Source organism: Sabethes cyaneus, chromosome 3 (genome assembly GCF_943734655.1).
Source record: "Sabethes cyaneus chromosome 3, idSabCyanKW18_F2, whole genome shotgun sequence".
Lineage (NCBI taxonomy): Eukaryota > Metazoa > Arthropoda > Insecta > Diptera > Culicidae > Sabethes > Sabethes cyaneus.
Genome location: NC_071355.1, coordinates 91,575,266 through 91,596,152, shown reverse-complemented (window position 1 = coordinate 91,596,152; position 20,887 = coordinate 91,575,266). Strand labels below are relative to the sequence as shown.

At 37.1% G+C, this 20,887-nt stretch overlaps 1 protein-coding gene across 1 annotated transcript in view; it reads right to left on the bottom strand.

The window, feature by feature from the left end:
* Positions 1 to 20,421, bottom strand: part of LOC128739877 (homeobox protein 10) — a 122,435-nt gene extending 102,014 nt beyond the window's left edge. Inside the window, exons 1-3 of the mRNA XM_053835379.1 lie at positions 20,367 to 20,421; positions 17,720 to 18,742; positions 6,698 to 6,883 (exon numbers count right to left, since the gene is read on the bottom strand). Of these exons, the coding sequence (XP_053691354.1) occupies positions 6,698 to 6,883; positions 17,720 to 18,742; positions 20,367 to 20,421 (1,264 nt within the window). The remainder of the gene's footprint in view (positions 1 to 6,697; positions 6,884 to 17,719; positions 18,743 to 20,366) is intronic.
* Positions 20,422 to 20,887: the final 466 nt, after the last annotated feature.

The window sequence follows — 20,887 nt, the reverse complement described above, 5'->3', positions numbered from 1 at the left end:
ATGGTGTAGTCTAACTACCAATACTTCTAAAAACCTGTTTTATATAATGAATGTAATTATTTTATCTAAAATGCTACGGTGACGAAAATATGCAATAATAATTAATAGTAGCGCAACTATTGGTACTACCACAACTATTGGATCAAGTACCCTATATTGTGCTATTATTATTAACATTGTATAGTAAATGGTGGGTTACTGCTTATGTGAGAAACGTATGGATAGTTTAGTCTGTCGATTTCCGGAACGAGATTGCTACAGTTTTTACTGTATCTAGATTACAAGAATGGTTTATTTACGTTTATCTTGTCGACCAACTAATCCAAGCTTATCTACATTTGCAATCAGCTCTCACTTTTTCAGCTAAAACATCGTTTTGTTTTCGATTTTATACGCCGTTCTTTTACTTTTAATGACTTTCGTCTTGTATTCTGTAGTCCGCCGAACACTATATTTCTTCTTTTTGACTGTGTCCAAGTCGTAATTTTTCGATTCCGAAAACATTTTTATACTGTTGAATTGTGTTGCGAATATTGCTTTCAACATTGCACGTAAATACTGAATGATAATTTTGTACTTATCGCAGCGCGCTCTAGGTGATTATCGGAAACATGGATATTAGGGGTTTCTCAAACAAACGGATATTTTCAACCCCAATTAAAAGGGGTTTGTGGAACTAACTTTATCTGGAATTTTGAGGGAAGGTGTAGATATCCTCAAAGATTCGAGCCTTGTTAAAAAGTCAATTTTCGTAAAAATGGCGTTTGTGGGGTTTCTCAAACAAACGATTCAAATAGTCGAGTCGAATCGAGTTTTGAGCTGGAATTGCTCTTTGAGTGATAAGCTTTGTCCTCGATATCAAAAATGGCCAATTCTCAAATATATGAAAGTAATGCACCGGCAAAACAAAATCCTGTTGACAACTTTGTAAATGTTTTTACAACATCTGTAATTTTTCGTTTAATTCTCCTTATGAAGCCTGCTAGTAGAAGGTGAAATGCGAATCAGTCATAATAACAAACTAACAAAGTTAAAGTTTCATCTTTTTTAAATCCTGTTGCCAATACATGGGACAATAACTAAAAAGCAGAGCAGAAGACACAAGCCTTTTGCAAGAAGTTTTGGTCGTAGTGATCCAGGAGGAAAATGACTTCTCGAAAAAGATGTGAAGAAATTCTGGGATAGTGGCCGTGATTATAGAAGTCAAATTGTCCAGCATTTTCTCACTGGGGCTTCCAAGATATTGAAGTGTTATAAAGCCACACTTTTTTCTGGTTACTTCTACTGTTTTTACCTTTGTTATACTATAACAAAGGTTTAGGAATTGGTCGAAAAACACGAAATTGATCCGAGCCACATATACCAATCGACAGGGTTCGACGAACTGAGCAATGTCTGTGTGTGTGTGTGTGTGTGTATGTGTGTATGTATGTGCGGGGCGCAACTTTTCTATCGCCTGTTTCTCGGAGATGGCTGAACCGATTTGTTCGCTACTACTTTTGTTTGAAAGGTATTATTGCCTAGTATATCACTATTGAATTAGTTCGAGGTCCGACATTTCGTTTAAAAGTTATAAGTAAAAACGTGAAAATTACGTGACACGATTTTCTCCGGAACCAAGTGACCGATTTCAACGATCTTGGTATCGAATGAAAGCTCTTGTTAACGATAAATTTTTCGGGTAAATTTTATTGAAAACAAACAAGTAGTTTAAAAGTTATCCTAAAAAAACCTGTTTTGACAAGGTAATAATTATCGCCTGTTTCTTAGAGATGGCCGACTTAGGCGCTATTAGTCTCATTTGAAAGGTAACATAGCCTAATAGATCACTATTGATTTGTTTTTTGATTGGACGTTCAATTTGAAAGTTACGAGCAATTGAATACAACACATTAAAATTTATAATAATTTATAACCATTTCATCTAAGATGATTTATCTAGTTTGAATTATTTTGACATCAGATTAGAGATTTTAATGCTGCAAATATATCTGCAAAATTTCAGTAGAATTGGTTTTGCCGATCAAAAGATATTAACCCTCCAACACTCGCGCCAACTTTACCCGTATTAACGGGTTATTCGCGCGCACAATGGCCTAAAGCCAAAAAAATATGCGCACTAGAGTTTTGACTGGGAAAACTTGGTTTTAGGTTTATGGAATCTTTGGAAGAATTTCTTGAAATTGAAAGTTCTATCGTCTGGTGCAATTTAAATTTTGATTAATCCCCCTAAAAGTGGAATAAAAAAATTATTTTTCTTCAGTTTCAATATAACACATTGATGTATTCTGCAAAGTTTTAGAGTATATTATTACAAGAAATTTTGCTGAAGGCAGTAACCCCCTATCTCTTCAGCGAAGCTAGAAAAATATTATTTATTATATATGAATTAGTGAAATCAGTTTTTTATTTTGGCTCTTTTCGTAATTGTTGTATGACTTTTTCATGTATTACAAAGTTGCACAAATAGTAAAAATACACAACTTTGCTGAATATAGTATACCTTTATGTTTGCTTGTTAAGGAACTGTAGAACTTTGATTATAAAAAATACCCTAATTTTGACCCCGAATTACTCGACTACCAACAGACGGATACATTTTAAACATTTTACATTATTCCTGATTGTTTTGATGCATACAGACACCATTTTTCCATATGAAGAAACGAGAGAAAATTCCAGGCCAATTCCGGTACATCTCCTATGCTGATTGCTTCATTTCTGTGATGTCAGTTTATGCTGATCAATTTTCCCAACAATTTAAAGTATTAATGCATTGAATAATTATGACATTTTGCTCATAACAAGTTTATTGAAGAATATACGTTAGTTACACAACGATTTGTAACTTTATAACAATATGGCGTTCAAAAACCTACACGTATTATACAAAATACAGCAGCGTGAGTAACCGAAGGTTAATAAAAATTGAAGAAATTTATTCTAGAAAACTTTATTGGTGTGAATCAAATAGGCATTACAGGAAATTATGCATAGTTCAAAAATCTATAAGCTAGACCTTTACTACGCAATGCATATGTTAAAGAATAATATTTGCTCTTACAACCTACTTTTACTTGCACTTACTCAAATTATTAACAACTTACTTATCCTTATTCAGCAATTTCATGACAAAAGGATCTATCAAAATTTATAAGTGGTCATATTTTGTTCAAATTTTGTAAACGTATTCAATTTTCAAAAATTTTATGTAAACCAACGCACTACGCAACGTTAACCAATAGATGGATTATACTCCGAAGACGTGTCGGTTTCTATCTCAAATAGCAAGTAAGACCGTATAACAAAGGTTCCTTTCACCACTAGGTGGATTAAATCGGGTTTTTTTTTGCAACTTGGGCACAAGCTTGAAATTTATGAATACCACATCGTGCCATGATTATAATACTGCAATATTTCATTGTTCACTTTTTGGTCAATTTTTTGCTTCTACGATTGTATAGCAATTAGGTAAAGGAGTATTATCAACACCACATAAAAATTAATATTGCACACCATATGACACAAAACAGCCTCCATCCATCCTTGCAGTGGTTATCGTATACACACTATAGGTTAACAGAAGGTTATGCTAAAATCCAGGAATTAACCGCCACAGATTGGATCCGGATTACGTGCGAATGTAAGCGATCCTAAATTCGCGAATCACTGCCGAAAAGTCTTCATTTCTCACGCTGCTCACGTAACCATCTGTGGCGGTGCTCGTACCCACTCCAATCAAAACAAACAACCCGCCACCCACATCTAAGGGCAGGCCAGTGCTCATTTCGAGTCGAGCAACACAACGAAAAATCACTCGAGTTGTGATAATTAGATGTAATAGAACCTACCTTCTAGAGCAGTAGGTAAGCTTGCCAGCCCGGTGTAGTGTGATATTCCAAACCGTAAGCACACATGCACGTACGAAACCGTGCCGTACCCGTGTATTCGCAATATGGCACTCGTTTGTACGAGTTCAATGCCGTCGCACATTTGTTTGTTTAGCGATTCCGCGCCGTTCTCTAATTAAATGTAATATAATACTTTGCGGCAATTCAAACCGGCACGATATGGAGGGGGTATAATAATTATTCCAGCAGACACGCACGACACATTTCACTGTGGATTGATACCGACGTAGCATGGTGCGAGGTGGCAATTATGATTCAATAACTGTTTGCCTCTGATAAGAAGATTACAATCTTTATGTTGATGTTGAGCGCGGAGTGGGGGGCGTTTGACAAGCCAATCAGTTGATTATGTTTGCTTTGTGTTTTGGATTTGTTATGATTTTATTGCTACATCGTGAATGTTTCAACGTGGCCACGATGGGTAAAGATGCGAGCTCATATTTTTATAACATTCTTTTATGTAAATGTATGGAGTTACAACATTGTTGTACCATTGTAGTTGCTAGGTCAGTCTGATGAATTGTAGAATTGCAGCATGCAAAATTTTTTGGCTCAATGTTGGCAAAAGCATAACCTACAGACGACCGCCGAAATTGGAAATTTTCAGTCGACGCATTTCGCAGCTTATGTTAGGGTTCCTCAAAGCAGCTCCGTTGGACTACTAATTTTCAAGAATAACTAGAATTAAGAGTACTTTTTCTGAGCTACTTGAGGCATTTATTAACACATAGGTACTATTGATATAGCTTGATATATTTTAAATTACGGGTACCTACATTATTATTTTTTACCATTAAATGCTTTTACATAAACTGATTTGTTAACATGTAACAGCAAAGCAAGTTGGGTGCTACAGTCCGTGTCCGGAATCGACATGTTCGAAGATATCAATTGATAGCAAACCATTACCATTGCTTCATTAAAACAGCTTCAACCTAAAAGCCTCGCATCAAGTGTGAGAACACTTATCGGGATGGTGTATAAATCGTCCTTTTATTCGGACGCACCAGACGCTAGCCTTGTTCGATCATATACCATCAAGCCCACCGGCTTTCAGAAATGCATTAGCACTAACCCGATGGGCATCCCGTAGTGACCAGTGCCAACTAGTTTTTGGATCTGGATTTTGCCGTAATTGCTGAACACGCGGTACCTGATAAAATGCTGTGTATTGGTCTATCGGCCCGAGCCAAGAAGCAAATGTGCAATCCAATCCAGTGCGACCCAAATGCATGCTTTCATGTGCTGATGAACATAGTGCAGGTTGGTACTAACAGGACATGCGTTGCAGTTGCTATTGCCTCGTACGGCTGTAGTATGCACAGCTTGTAGAAAGTATCCTGCTAGGACACGAGGGCATATCTGATCGAAACATTAAGAGACTTTTGTCTCTCTATTATAAGTCGTCCATTGCATGTCAATAGATGGATAATGATGATTCCCGATGCTGCACTGCACACATCGGACTGCATGTCTGTAGGTTTCAATCCGTTGATGATAATGTTCGAAAATCTACGCCTGTTAACCTATTTTAGCTTCGTCCACTGGCCAACCGGTATCAACAGAAGCCCTGCTCTGGCTGTTCATATATTAAGTGCAAGCTTTAGTGGATCGAAACTGCATGCAAAGCATCTCCAAATGATGTGGAAATTATGGAATGCCCTCCAGGTCCAGCAATATGTGTACCGCATTAGGTTGCCAACACTATCACCACAAACTGGAGTGGGAGAGTTTTCTTCCTCGTCGAATTGGCTCTTTGGCAAGTTTTTCTTTCTCCTTTCCTGATCATCAATTATTCGAAACATGTTGACCAGACCGGGCTCATTGCTGCTAAAACTTCCGTCAGTGTCACCATCCAGCAAGGTTCTCGCATCATCGCCCAACCGGACGGACCTTCTCGTCATATTGTCGACAGAGATAATTGACCGACAGACAGCTGTTAAATCTCTGCTTTATTGATTTCCCAAGCTGACTAACGACTTGCGGCCGTACGATTTCGTTTTTCAATTAAACTGCTTGATGTAAAATCCAAGTGCTGAAGCCTGTCGCAGGATTTAAAATCTGATACAATTCGACTAATGACAGCGATAATAGCTTCCGCACCGAGATAGTTTCGCCATCGATTTTAATCTTGTCGACGCGAATAGAATTTTGATTTCCGCTGATTTCACTTCCAGTTAGCTTTGATGACAAATACTAAAATGCTCATCATTTTATTACCATTCATAAATAACATTCATTCATGCGGAAAAACTTGAGAGTTAATCACAATGATCTAATATAAAATGAGTGAAACATACTGGACTGGAATTTGTTAGGAGTGAGTTTTTGTTACTTGTAGTGTACATTTGATGTTTAGAATGCTTTGTTTCGGTGTTTAGAAAATCGATAATGACCTTTAACCCACGGACAACTATCTGCAATAATCAATCGCTATAAAAATATTGAATTTACAAATTAACACAGGGCATTTGTTTATCAACTAGACAAACCGTGGCATGGTGAACATTTGCAACAAACCTAACATTAATTTGAAACTATCCAAATAAATAGCAGCTCCAATAAAACCGAACACGTTGCAAGTTGTAATCACAGTTCTATATAAAAATCAATCCTATGAAAATATATTCAAACAAGGCTGCGCGCTACACTACTATTGCAAACGAATCAATTTCATCTGATTAGTATCCTACTTTTCCCTAATAAAATCCAATCCTCTGATACAGAAACATTTATACTCACAACAACATTATCCGGTTTGGGTATACTATATTTTGTGTACTTACTTGAACCAAGCCGTTCCCGCCAAGCGATTGGGTTCGTAACAAGTCCCTGCAGCCCGGGCCAATAGAGATGCGTTCGATCCACCAGCGGACCCGAGTGTGCCTTCAGCGGTGCTCCGTGACTTTGGGATAGATATTGAGCCATGTTGGCGGCGGCAGCGACGGCTGCCGAGAATCGAGGCATTCCACCTGTAAAAAAGTGACATGATAACGCAGGGGAATAATGAGTAAACGAATGAGGAGTCCCAAACTTAGCTTTAGCATAACGTTAGAAAATTCGATTTAATTCGATTGCAGAATTGTATCAAATTTCATTGTCAAAAAATTAATTATTTATATTTTGAGTATTTATTATCTACTTTATTATGATTCTGCTCGATGAAAACTACATTATTACGTTCTTTTTGAATTATTTTTAACGCTTTTTATTGAAAACCGATAGCCCACGGATTTATACATCAAACAGCACGACATGAACCAACCCAGAATTATCTCATCAGTTTTCAATCACCCAAGATTTTAGAAATACCTGGAATAGATGTTTTACGTCAGTTCATACCTTTCCTTTTCGCATTATTTCTAGAAATTACTTCTAAATTAGACGTTCTAATACGAATAACAATGGTATAAAAATATAATTGCTTTTTTGTGCAAATATGAAGAATGCTGTTTATTTCTTACTTTTCTTTTGTTTAAGAAGCCCATTGGAGTGAACCTCTTTCAGGTTCCTTTTCCAATAGGCATAAAACCTCCATATCTTTTCGCCATTTACATTGTTTTACAAACATTTTACATTGTTTTTGTTTTTTCTTTAAACGTAAATGTGTAGTTTCAGGCGGAAGCGTATATTCATTAATTCTAGATTTTCTGTTTTTTTAAACAATGCAAAATTGCAAAAATGTTTAATTTCTTTTCACCAAATCACCGAATGTCGAGTCTCAGAAGATGCATTTTGGGTGCACTATTTATTAAAATTTTCACATTTTCTGGAAGCTTTATATAACATATTTTGGTATTTGTGTATCAGCGACCGAGTGAAAAGCTAACGAGGCTTCTTTTTTCGTTCCGGGTGTTTCTTGTCGCAGGAGTAAAGAGTAGCACGAATGGTTTAAAAAGGGTAAAAATAGGACAGACTGCTACAAAAATTCGCGCCTTTTTCTACGTCTGTGGAGTGACGGATATTATACGTAGGGTATGTTGCTGCTTCGTCGTAATTGCCTATTCCCGTCCTGTCCAACACAAATTATTAAAAATATCAGCATTTCTATGCCACCCAATGCAAAACCAGTTATTCCCTAATATTTTAGTTTGTTGTCTATCATACGCGATCAATCAAAGTGAGCTGAGATCTATTTAAATGCTTTTTATCATTAAAGAAGTCCTACCAGCCTAATTTCCTACGTTTTTTTCGTGCGACGAAGAAGAAAATGTCAACTAATCGTTTTAATTTCCGTCATTCATAAATGAAAATATCTCACGCAAGGCATTGTCGTTATTCTACAGCCAGGAAAACTTGCCTGACCTGCAGAATTTTGCAGAATAACATTTGTCATACCGTCCTACACAAATACATGCGCGTTAGCTTCGTAAACATTGTTGTGATTTTTAGTTCGGAGGATGAAAAATTTTAATGGACGGATTTTAAAACGGTACGACGAATTTAAGAAATCAAGTCAGTTGCGTATTTTCAATAATATGCTTTAAGAATCACTTTTCAGTGATTTCAAAGTTCACGGATCGGAAGTCAAGTGTGTTTTAGTCAAATCAGCGCAAGAACTTGGAGTATTCAATAAATCCACCCAACAAATGATGAAAATTAGAATGGCTTTACTTACTACGACGGGCATTAGAAATAAACCCTTTATTAACTTTTTTTCATTTTTACAGGGTGAATAGTAATAACTGTCAGTAAAGTAAATGGTCACAAAAGTAAGACAAATAAATAAATGAATTTTAATTTTGAGTGTATTTTGTGTAAAGTATAATATACCATAACATTTGTTTTAATTTAGTCCAACTCAAATCTTTCTCCTTTTGCTCTAATGACCAGTCGCAACAGTTGTAGAAAAGCGTTACAGCTGGCACGCACGACATCCTAAGGCATTTCATCCCAAATCTTCTCCAAACATTGCTTGAAAGTAACCACAGTCACAGTAACCTCCCTAGTTTGCGTAGCATGTAGGATTTAAATCAGGCAGGCAGGCTTTGAAGAGGCAGGCCACTCTTTCAAAGAAATGAAATACAGAGAAATTTTCCTTACACCATGCCTGTGTAGGTTTCGCCTGGTGAGTCGGTGCAATAACTTGTTGGAAGTAGAATGGAACGTTCTTGTAGTGTATTTCGACGATGGGAAACAAATGGTTCTTCAAAACATTATCGACGTAATATTTAGTGTTGATTTTAACACCTGGTTCAAGGAACAGTAAAGGAGCCTTCAAATTTTTGGAGAAACATCCCCATACCATTACCCTGGAAACATTCTAGAACCTTTAAACAACCAGTTTGTCCCGAGGAATATCAGAAAGATGTGTAGCATATTTCCGATCATTTCATAGGTTGTGTTAGCCCTGTGCCAGGAACATTTTTTCGTCAGAAAACATAATTTCACAATCACCGTACCGCTTGAGCAGCTGCCGACATCTTTCGACTCTTGCAACCGTCTGCTTTTCAGTCAAACCGTGCATTCGTTATATTTAAATCAGTTGAAGATCATCGTTCAAAATATTACGCCATCTTACGTCCAGCCTGATCTGGTTTCCGTCGAATTCGCTCTCTTACTCATTTGATGGCTATTTGATGTCCATACAATGTGTTTAAGGCCAGGTTTATGGATAATTTCCAAGAACCGGTTTCCTTGTATCACCTGATGGTACGAATGATGAATCTTTCGTTTATTCCGAGTGACTTCTGCTTCTATAAAATATCACATATTCGAAAATTGTTCAAAAAGAGACTTATGAGAAGTTCCCTTTTTGCGTCCATGATAACCACGATTCTCAAATGAATGAAATTTGAAAACAAACTTGCAAGCTATGTTGACAATTGAATACACTCTAAACGAGAACAAACATATCTGTGATTTACCCATTTTTAATTAAACAAAACATCAATTTTAATTAAACATCCAAAAGCATTGACAGTTATTACTACTCACCCAGTAGAAACTTTATAATAGAAAGTTTTATCGTTCCAGCCAGGGCTGTCCTACACTCAGTGCACCTATTTCGCTTATTTAACTGTAACACCTCAACCAACCAAATTGGAAAATGCTATGTATAGGCATTTTTAGAGTCAATTATTATCTATATGATTGCTGATCTATACATTGCTCTATCTTATGTATTAACGGCGCACTCCCAGTTCACACTGGGTGGTGCACCAAGAGCGCTCTTTTTTTGTTGTATTACAGTCACTTTAACAGCATGGGTCATTCGGTACTTCTGCGGGGTTTGGATTTGAACCCGTGTCCTCGGAGTGAGAGGCGTGAATGCTAACCACTACACCGGGACTGACCCCCAAGAGCGCTCTATGCGCAACACTCAAAGTGAACTGGGAGTGCGCCGTAAATACGCAAGACAGAGCAATATTTAGTTCAGAAATCTTGCGAATAATAATTGACTCTATGACGCCATACATGACATTTTCGAATTTTGCATCGCTGAGGTGTTACAGTAAAATAAATAAAATAGGTGCACTGAGTGCAGGACAGCCCTGATTCCAGCAGCCGAAACCGAACATTTGACGAAAAAAAATGTTTGGAGGAAAATCTCTATTCAAAACTGGAAGTCAGGGACAACATATTCACACTTTTACTTGCTTACTTGCACTTGGTTACTTACTCCAATAGTTGTGATAACGCCTAAAGTTGCACTAATATTGATTAATAATATATATTTTCAATAAGAGTACTTGGGAGTATTTGGTACTTAAACTACGCGATTTCAAATTAAAACATTATTTTCTAAAATAACAATTTTCCAAAATCTAACAGCACTTTGGGCGCAGCTGGAGGACGCTTGTTTCTATAGTTGCAATACCACGTTTTTTCAGCTAGTAAAATTTGCGGGTTGCACAATTGTAGGCGCACCAAGATTAATTTAAGCAACATTAGCGCAAAGGAACTATGCATTGTACTTTAGCTGTGCCATTAATGGAGCGTCTAATATTGAAATATTGTATTCTTTCAAAATTGGCTCTACTTTTACCCATCTCTTTACTCACGTCAGTACTGTCTCATATTATAGACATCCCTGGCGTGGACCCATTGCGTTCTTATGACTAATAGTACGGGAGAGTATTTTCAGCTCATTAAGCGGTAGCCTATATAATATTCAGGAATTACGTTGAAACTATATTCATTCGAGACAAGATTTTCATACCAATTAATAGAATAATATTTACTGAATATCGGCGTGTGTTTTATTTATAATGAAACGCTACTGAATTTGAGTTATAGTCGCGAGAAATAATGAAGTCGCTGCGGCTAAATTGGGCCCATTTCCTATAGTGGAGCCTGTGTTTTTTTAAATCCAACCGGCCGAAATAGCCTGCACAGGGATTAGATGCTTTTCAAAAACAGATCAAAAGAGAGACCGATGGATAACGTGTCGGTATTGCCTAGATACCGGCTCATTGAAGATAACTAGTTGTACAGTGACAATAGCTTGCTGCTGTCGCTAGTGTATCATTGAATCGTGCATATACATTAGCACCAGAAGCAAGTGGTTGTCACTCAAATATTAGCTATGTCAACACGATAGAAGAGTTTCAGGCGCAACTGCATCACATCTTGGTAGTAGTATAGATAAAGCACCATATGCTGAAATTAAAAGCAAAATGCTGCAGATTGCTAGTGAATGAAAATTGATTTATATTTTCATATCAGAGGGGAATTTTTGTGTTCTTTTGTGTTTAGTTGCTAGAATAAGTAAACGTGATCAGAATTGTGTGTTTTCCAACCACTATCAAGAGCGGATACGCTTAAACGATTGCTGATGTTTTTTTCAGCCTGATTACGTGCCAGTGGAAAAACAGTGGTTTTGATGTTTATTGAACAAAATTCAGCAAATTACATTTTTATGAAAATAGTTATAACACATTAAAGCTTATATGAGTGTTACATTCATTTCAGTATTGTTATATAGCGGCAAAGTTTTTATTTGGAAAAGCGCAGCAAAAAAGGTAATGTATGCCGAATTTATAAAGGTCATAAAATCCTTCATTAATTCAATATTAATTGAATAATTAACAGCAATGTTACAAAAAATACATGAGACAGAGAATAAATTGCAACCAACAAATAAAAATCTGTTCTTACATCTACGGCAACGAGAAATTGCATCATTACAGAATTTAACATGTAGCCACTTTACACACGAGAGACATTTATTACACCTGAGACCAACGATCGACAGTAAAAATAACTCTGCAAAGTCACCATCATACCTATATCCACGCATCGGTCATACAATACTCGGCTTTTATCCCGGTCTATCTGCCATTTTTTGATGGATTCGATAGTTTTTATTGCCAGAATTGTAATTTGGTCGACCGATCACGCTGAAAAATAAAACGTCATAATACGCACTGTTTATTTTGACCCGAAAAAACAAATTGTTTTCAATTAAGTAAATATAAACGAATAGTTTAATAAAAATATTTGCAATTTTCGACAGATCTGCATGGCATCCATAAGTAAACAACACTAAATGATACCAATAGTTGAAATTTATAATTTCCCATCTGAAAAGCTTTATTATTGCTACTGTTTTACCTGACTCACTGCGAATATACGTGTTATTGAAATAAAACGTAACCATGCGTTTTTTCGTTTATAACGCATATGCAGTTAATATCGATAACGAACGATTTTTTATAAGGTGTGCTTTTGTTATTGCCTTTAACATGTAAAAAGTTGCATAAATAACAATTCAGTTTCACAATACAATTTATTGCGTACTACTGGCACTTGAAATATAACGTTTAAGTACGTAATTTTTAGTGATCAAAATTAACGATATTTTCGATACAAGGGCGATATTTTGCGAAACCTTTCGAACCAACACGATCCCGCGAACACAACGCATATTCGCAGTGAGCCAGGTAACACAGTAGTGAAAATTTTCACCGAGTTTGAATTTCAGTAAATATTTTTGATTTGTGTAACTTTTATCACATTTAACCATTTACGATTAGCACATACCTAATACTTCAGGAGCGGAAAATACACAAGGAGAAAATAATTGTTATTTTGGGCAAGTTTTTAATTCTTTTCTGGTAATTTGGCCAACTGTTTTATTAAGCCAATTTTTATATTTAAAAAAAGTCGACTTTTTAGACCTCCCAACTGTATATAAACCCTTCATAAATGTGAGAAGCTTGTATTAAGTTTTTTCAAACTCGGAAATTTCCTGTAGTAGTGCCCGATGAAGCTCGCTAAAACCGCTAGATTTCGATTTCACTGTAAGAACCAGGCAAGGAACGTTTATTTTTTGCTTTTTAAAAAAGAGTGATGTATGGCACACTTGTAGAATTTGTTATTATATACAATATTGTTGAAGTAAACATTGCTCTATCAGTGCATTAACTTTGTTTTAAGGCTACTATCTTAATCGCAGTAAAACAGAAAGCTCTTTTTGTTACCAACGGCTGCAGCGCTATAGCGCCATAAAGTCAGAAAATAAAGCTATGTTTACTTAAGCAATATTGTAGATAATAACTAGCTTCACAGGTGACTAATATATACCATTAACAAATTATGTTTAGCTGATACGGTGTGGTCCAAAGAGCAGAAACAAAACAAAATGAGCATGCCAAGTCTAGTAAGATTATTAGCCTGCATTTGTTGCCAAATTAATGTTGTACATAACTTTTACAATAGCGCTTTGGGTGTTTGTTTATTAATTTAAAGTCTTCAAGACCGAATAAAATGCAAGCTACATTGAAATTTTTACAACGGCGTGAAAATTTGCAAGTAGCGGTTTTTGGGCCCGGGGAAGGTTCTTATGATAGTTAGAGACCCCTCCCCTCCTAAGAAGGGGCTCCCATACAAATAAAACACAAATTTCTGCATTACAAGAGAACTAATCAAGCAATTGGAACCAAATTTGGCATGTGGGTTATTCTGGAGGCAAGATTTTGTTCTATGGTGAATTAAGACCCCTCCCCTCTTTAGAGAGGGAATTATGACCCGTCAACCCTTTAGGGAGGGAGGGTTCCTTACAAATGAAATACAAATTTCCTCTTATCTCGAGAACTAATCAAGCAAATGGAACCAAATTTGGCATGTGGGGGTTTTAGGACGCAAGATTTTTTTTTTAAATTGGGACCGCACCCCTGTTTAGGAGGGGGGGGGGCTCACATACAAATGAAATTCAAATTTCCTCATAATTTGAGAACTAATCAAGCAAATGGAACCAAATTTGGCATGTGGGGCTTTTAAGGGACAGAATTTTTTTCTATGGAGAATTATAACCCCTCCCCTTTTTAAGACGGGGGGTCCTATACAAATGAAATGCAAATTTCCACAATTTCAATTTTTTCATGTTGGGTATTTTTATCACTGCGACCATTTGTTTGATTTATTGTGATATATCCCCCGTTTTATTATAGCTATGTTATAAAAATGACTACTATCAGAAGTGATCGTCATTGTTTGACTAATAGCATTTGTCCAGCCCGGAGATGCACTTCGGATGAAGTGCACTACTGCGCTGGGAGTTGTTCTCCAAATATCAGAGGTATCTAACAGCCCTCTTCGAAGAACCTTAATATTTTATTGAAAATTACCGGACATCGGCATAACAGATGTTCCGAGTCTTCCTTTTCTATGCCACAGAAGCGACAAATAGCATCTTGAAGCTTTCCCAAAAGCTTCAGATGCTAGCGGCTCGGACAATGTCCTGTTATAAGACCAGTATGAATGCTTAGATCTTTCTTTGAAAGCTGCAGAATTTTGCGAATCATTGAAATGTTTGGAGAGATAAACCGTTTTGACTGCCTAGCATTGAAAGTGCTGCTCCAGGTTGATTCCACTTATGATATTTGTTGAAAATTAATCTGATTTAAAATGTGTTCAGAACAGATTTCTTAACATTGTAGCACCAAAACTGCAATATTTTGTCCATGCCCTCAAGAGCTATTAGTTTTCAAAAACAAAAATCCGTGAAAATTAGAAAAAAAATCATTATTTTCGTGGATTTCAATTTTTTTTCTGTAAGTCTGTGTTTTTGAATTTTGAAATATACATATTTGATTTGAAAAAATATGTTACCTAATAGAGCGTTGGTCATGGAAAACAAAAATCAAAACTTAAGCTTCTTTTTAGTGTACTTTCATAAAAAAATAATCATTAGCTTTTGGGGCGAACCAACCCACGGTTGAAAGCCCCATCAAATAGTAAATCAATAAATCATTATCTTGATCGCATCGTTTCTACAATCCCGGTAAGAATTGTCGGACGTACGTAGTCTGACACAAGCTTAACTCTTGCTTGCGTCAGTCCGACGTCGCACAACAAATTCTTACTGGGATGTTGGCTTTTCAAGAGTTGAGTGTGCTTGTGTATTGGTGTATTTACACTTCCTTTAAAAATTGGCTGGGTAGAACTTTTCAGGGGCTAAATATCATGTCTAAAAATAAAAAATAAGAAAACTTATCCAATTTAATTTAAAATAATCCAATTTTATTTTTAGGTTTCGTATTCTACTAAGACGCTCCAAAAACTTCAGTAAATATCATGGCTAAAAATCTTAATCATGTAAGTTTAGTGTCCAGTGTCAATTTCATTTGAATTAAAATATTCCAAGATGACCCGTTTCCACTGGAATCAAGGGGTTTCCAGACAGGCGTATAAGTGCGTAGTAATCAGAGATTACTTTTGTAATTATTTACGAATTAATTAGGTAATCAATGGTAATCAGTAGAGTAATCAATGATAATCTAAAGTAATCATTGGTAATCATGATCAATTTATAGTAATCACAAGAGATTGATTACTGGTAATCAGAGGTAATCAGTAAAGTAATCAAAAGTAACTTTTTTCGAAGATGCGTAATAATCATTGCTGTTGGAAACCCCTTGACTGGAATAGATGTTGGAAGGTAATTTGGATAACTTATATATGACAACTTTACCCGCTTAGTTGGTTTCGAAGTACCGTGACCGCTCCTAATTCTGCGCAGCTCCTAATTCTGCGCATTTTTCTTTATATAAGTATTTTTTAACATTGTGCATAACTATGATCATTGCGTTATTTTTTTATAAATGTCTGTTGAATATTACGCCATTATTCACAAATGGGTCATAATATTTGAGAGCGAAATAATTTAACGTGAAACTGAAAGTATTTTATATGTCAGAAAACATCGTCGTTAGCAGCAACGCTAAGATTGTCGTGCTAGAAGATTAACAAATTTATGATCGAAATTCTTTGCAATGATCAAATTACCCAGCACAATTAAAAAGAATAATTGGTTTTAGTCATGTTTTAGACAAAAAGAGTGATTGCATGCATTGCTTTCCTTAGAAAAATGCGATGCAATAATGCGCAGATTTAGGCACAGATTTTTTATTTATGTTCCAAATTCTGCGCAGTAATGTATCCTACGAAGAAAGCGCGAAAGAATACGCAACCTCACCCAAATGGCTGAGGTTTGGAGGCATGAAAATTCAAGTAGAATCTTTGACTTCCATTGATTGGAATCCTGTGCTGTGTCTCGGGGTCCGAAACCACGAGCGCCAATTCATGAAACCATGTCTTCTATTTTTTTTAAGTGCAACCTCAAGGAGCTGCCAGAGAGTGGGGCAGTGGTTTCTATATGAAAACACAAGTTTTGGTATTAGTCTAAAGTGTAATGTTCAGTATGCAGAAAACCCGAATCAATTCGCCCTTTACGTTATCGAGAATAAAATATTTAAAATGAAGCAATCAAAATTATAACAATATTCCTTTGCCACCCGGACAGCACAAGAAGGCCGGATCATGGATTTAATTATGGTAATGGTTAATGTCGGATTTTTTGGTGTGCTTTCAGCGTTTAAAGACATAAACAGCATGGCAGAAGTATTCATTTTCACTTTTTGGGTGCGCAGAATTAGGAGTAAACATGCGCAGAATTAGGAACATGGACAAAAAAGTGCGCAGAATTAGGCACCGTGGATAAGTTTACAAAACGAAAAATATACTCAATTGTTGGTCGGCTTATAATTCCCATATTTTTTACCAGATATTATAGACCGTAGCACTACACGTTGCTGCTATCCACGTTGTTAATTTAAATCTAGAATACTTAGAATAGCGGAAGAATCATAAAAATGTCTTAACTGCACGGAATATGGTACGTTCACGGTACGATGCTGGTCTAACAAGCCAGTCGTCGTATGTTCGAATCTCGGCTAAGCGATGCTGCTAGATAGAGTCAGTAGGTTTTTTGCACTAGCCCTGTAACTGTTCTGTACTCTTTTTTTTGTCGGAAGATTTGACCATTTCTGTACTTTAATAGCCGGCTGTGAAGTCTGTCGATAAAGAAGGGTCAAGTCTTAGAATGACGTTTAAGCCCAAGACTTTGCTTTTTTGTATACGACAAGTTCTGGTCATAAGAATGCGGATCGTTCGTCGTAGTTGGCTTGAAGGTATGACACTACTGGTCTAACAAACCAGTTTTCGCATGTCCGAATTTCGACTGGTAGAGGCTATAAAGTCGAAGCACTAACCCTGAAATTGTTGTGTATCCATTCACTGTAACAGCTAGGGTCATTCGTGGTTACTGCGGGATTGGGACTTGAACCCGAGTCCTCAGCATAAGAAACGAAAAATATTAGACAAGCGAATCATGTAGTGGTAGTTAAATAAAGAAGCCGTGTTTTAAATATGCATGATTAAATAAATAATTTTTAAAATGCTCATTTTCAAGGTAAGCTACCATCGAATTATCCCTAATACATTAGCAACATTGAACAATTCTACTTTTTAATTTAAACAAATTTCACGATCGCAAACGAAACACACAAAAAATCAATACCAACCTCCTAAGGCATTCAATTGGGCACTGGTTACCGGCGGTGGTCGCGATAATATCGTATCGATCCCGTGCGGATTGGGAGCTCCACCACCTCCGGGTACTCCGGCAACCTGGTGGGTTTGCGTTTGTGGCGGTGTATTCTGAACCGGACTGCCACCCTGTTGAGCTTTCATCTCCGTCATCGAGTGCAGGGCGGCCAGGGGCGGTCCCAGAAAACTCAACTGCAGTTTGTGATCCAACATGTCGGAGATCGTGTGCGATTTGGTCTTCAGGTGGTTATTGTTGATTAAATTATTGTTGTTGGAGCAGTTGGGATTGTTCGGAGTGTATCCACTGCCGACGGGTACAATGGCAGGATTGTTGAGGCCGATATGGGATAGATTTTCCGGACTGCGGGACCCAACGCTGTCGTTGTGCGGACTGTGGTAACCAGTAAGGTCGTCCTTATTTTGACTAGAATAAGATCGCGAGCTGTCAACAGGACTGCAAGTATCTTGTCGTTTATCCCGGATATCTGAACTGTCCGAATTGTAGTTTATCCTTCCGTTTGGACTATTTTCTCGGCTCAGAATGTTAACCTCGTCGTCTTTATTTTGTTCGTTATAACTGAGATTTTCTTGACTATCGGGGTAATCTTTCTTCTGATAGCAGTATGTATCCAAGTTTGTATCTCTAGACGGGCTCGAATTCCCAAGATACAAATTCACAGGACTGGTATCATTGTTATTCCGGAACCCCTGAGCAAGATTCAGTAAGGTATTTCCGTTTGTCTGAGGTAAGTGCTGTTGGATCGGGCCCTGGTGCACGTTGGTCGGATCAAACACGGATGGATCTCGAAAACCGAAGTTGTTCCCAAAATTAAATCCATGCGTTCCCAACAAACCGGGTGATCTAAACGCCGCCAGGTTAAAGGAGTTAGGTGCACAATCCGGATGAGGAAAACCAGTCGTTTGCTGCTGGGAAGCTCCACCACCGTAACCTGCTGGCACCGCAAGGTTTCCCGTTTTAGGGCTTTCGCCGCCCAAATCTGTCAAATAATGACTACCCAGATTGACAGTATTTTCAGAAAACTGATCACTTTGAACTCGATTGAAAACTTGCAGAGGAAACCACTGAAAACACGTTTTAATTCCCGTATTAACTAATGTAATTTCGTCTGAATAATGGCAATAATACACAATATAATCTATTCGAATATTAACATTATAATTCACCTAAACACTATTGTTAATCTGTAATCACAAACACTGTCAGCCATATGCTTCACTAATCTCCGATAAGTTAAATCGCCGTTCCGTTTATTCACCCAATTCAAATAGAAAACGCGCGTCCGACTTACCGGGCCTAACGTAAACGAATGAATTCGAAAGAAATTGTATCCTATTCAACAACGCACCGGCAATTGATTTCAAATGACTCGACTTTTGGTGCTATTGTTGCGCTTTTGTCATGCTGTTCAATAGCCCAGTGAACTATGCTCATATTTGCTGTAGAATTTCCTCTCACTCATACACTTGTTCCGGACCAAAAAGCCTCCGTATCAACACGCGTTTAATCGCGACAACACACAATAATCGTTGTCAATTATGCTTTCTTCTCTCACCGCTTACTCAATGCCGACAGAAACCGTAGGACCAAACACCGAAAGAGTCGCGTGCTTATGCTTTGCTCAATGCTTACTGTATCTCGCAGTCTCCGGAAAGATGGCTTTTCCACCCAGCTTGGTGACGTTTACGTTCGTGTGTGTGACGTCTCTTGTGCATAGCGAAGAACAAGTGCTTTGAAATTCAACACCGATGATGGTATATGTTATAACTGGCACCGTACAAGAATGGAAACGCAATGTGCATAACGCTCCGCCCATCGATTAAAAAAGGATAAAAAGGTGGGGCATATAAGCACCAACACTAGCCTACACTTCAATAGCCGAAATGTATTGCACGGTCGGGCGCATGCAGACATTGTGAAACACGATGGAGACGCAAGTCAATGTGTAAGTTCATTATTATAGTGCTATCTCGTTCTAACCGATAGTCTCTGGAAGGCAAAAGGAAAGCATCACACATCGAACGGTGAAATGAACCCGTTCTTGGTTTCTTTTGCTTTTTCTCGCTTCGCACTGAATGTGAAGTTTCATTTTATAATAATCTGCTGTGCAATGGTGAAGAAAGATTCTATTTCACATTAGTAACCTCCCTCGCGACCACCCAACCTATCGGCAACCACCCACCGAAACGATTACTTCAGTCTTGTTCTTTATATGGTGGGGAGAATGAGAGTTAATGTACTTCTCTATTTTCGATTCGTTTTTACTCATTTTCTATACAACGCAATAATGATGTTGGAAATGTTCGGCGGTGGATAGTAAATGAAGACAACATAAAGAACTATGATTCCGCTATATCTCGAGAGCGGCTTCATTTTGCAGAGAAGAGTGACCGAACACACTGACCCCGGAATGATTAATTCCTCGCTATGCAAATAGTGCTGATAGTGGCAATAATCAATTGCTGTTAATAACGTTGGATTTCTTTATTAAGTTCATTCGTGTTACGAATTGCGAAAAAAATTATCTAAATTCATATCCTGCATTATAACGCAATGGTTACCGACAAGATAGCATAGTCTTATCCCAAGACGTTCATAATTACCACAGTTGAATACATTATTCAACTTTCCAAAGCGTTTTCCAAGACATTCCGCCATAGCTTACAAACAATGTGCTAATATATGACACACGCAGCTGTCCAGCAAAAGTTTTAGTTTCATTTTGTGTAATTCTGATAAATTAGAACGGAAACAACAAGCCAAACTTTATCTACCTCGTCTTGATAAATGCACCAATATGTGCCGTAAATTTAGTGTATACTGAAATTTGACTTAAGTGTGTCCCAAAAATCTATAAAAGCATTTTTAATTTTATCTTTGTTAGTTTTTGAGAAAAGCTTCGCCACAAGAAAAGCCTATTATATTCGCCATTCGTTCCCTTCAGTCACTTTAAAAGAATTAAATGAAATTAATTTAAACTTTTTAATGTAGTCTGATATTAGTAACACACTGCACAATGGGCAAAAACGAGCTCGTAATCCCAAGAATTACAAGCCGCTGGTTTGGAATCTTACAAGATACCTATTCTTATGTAAAAAAATGCAGGAAATCGATTGGTGATGGT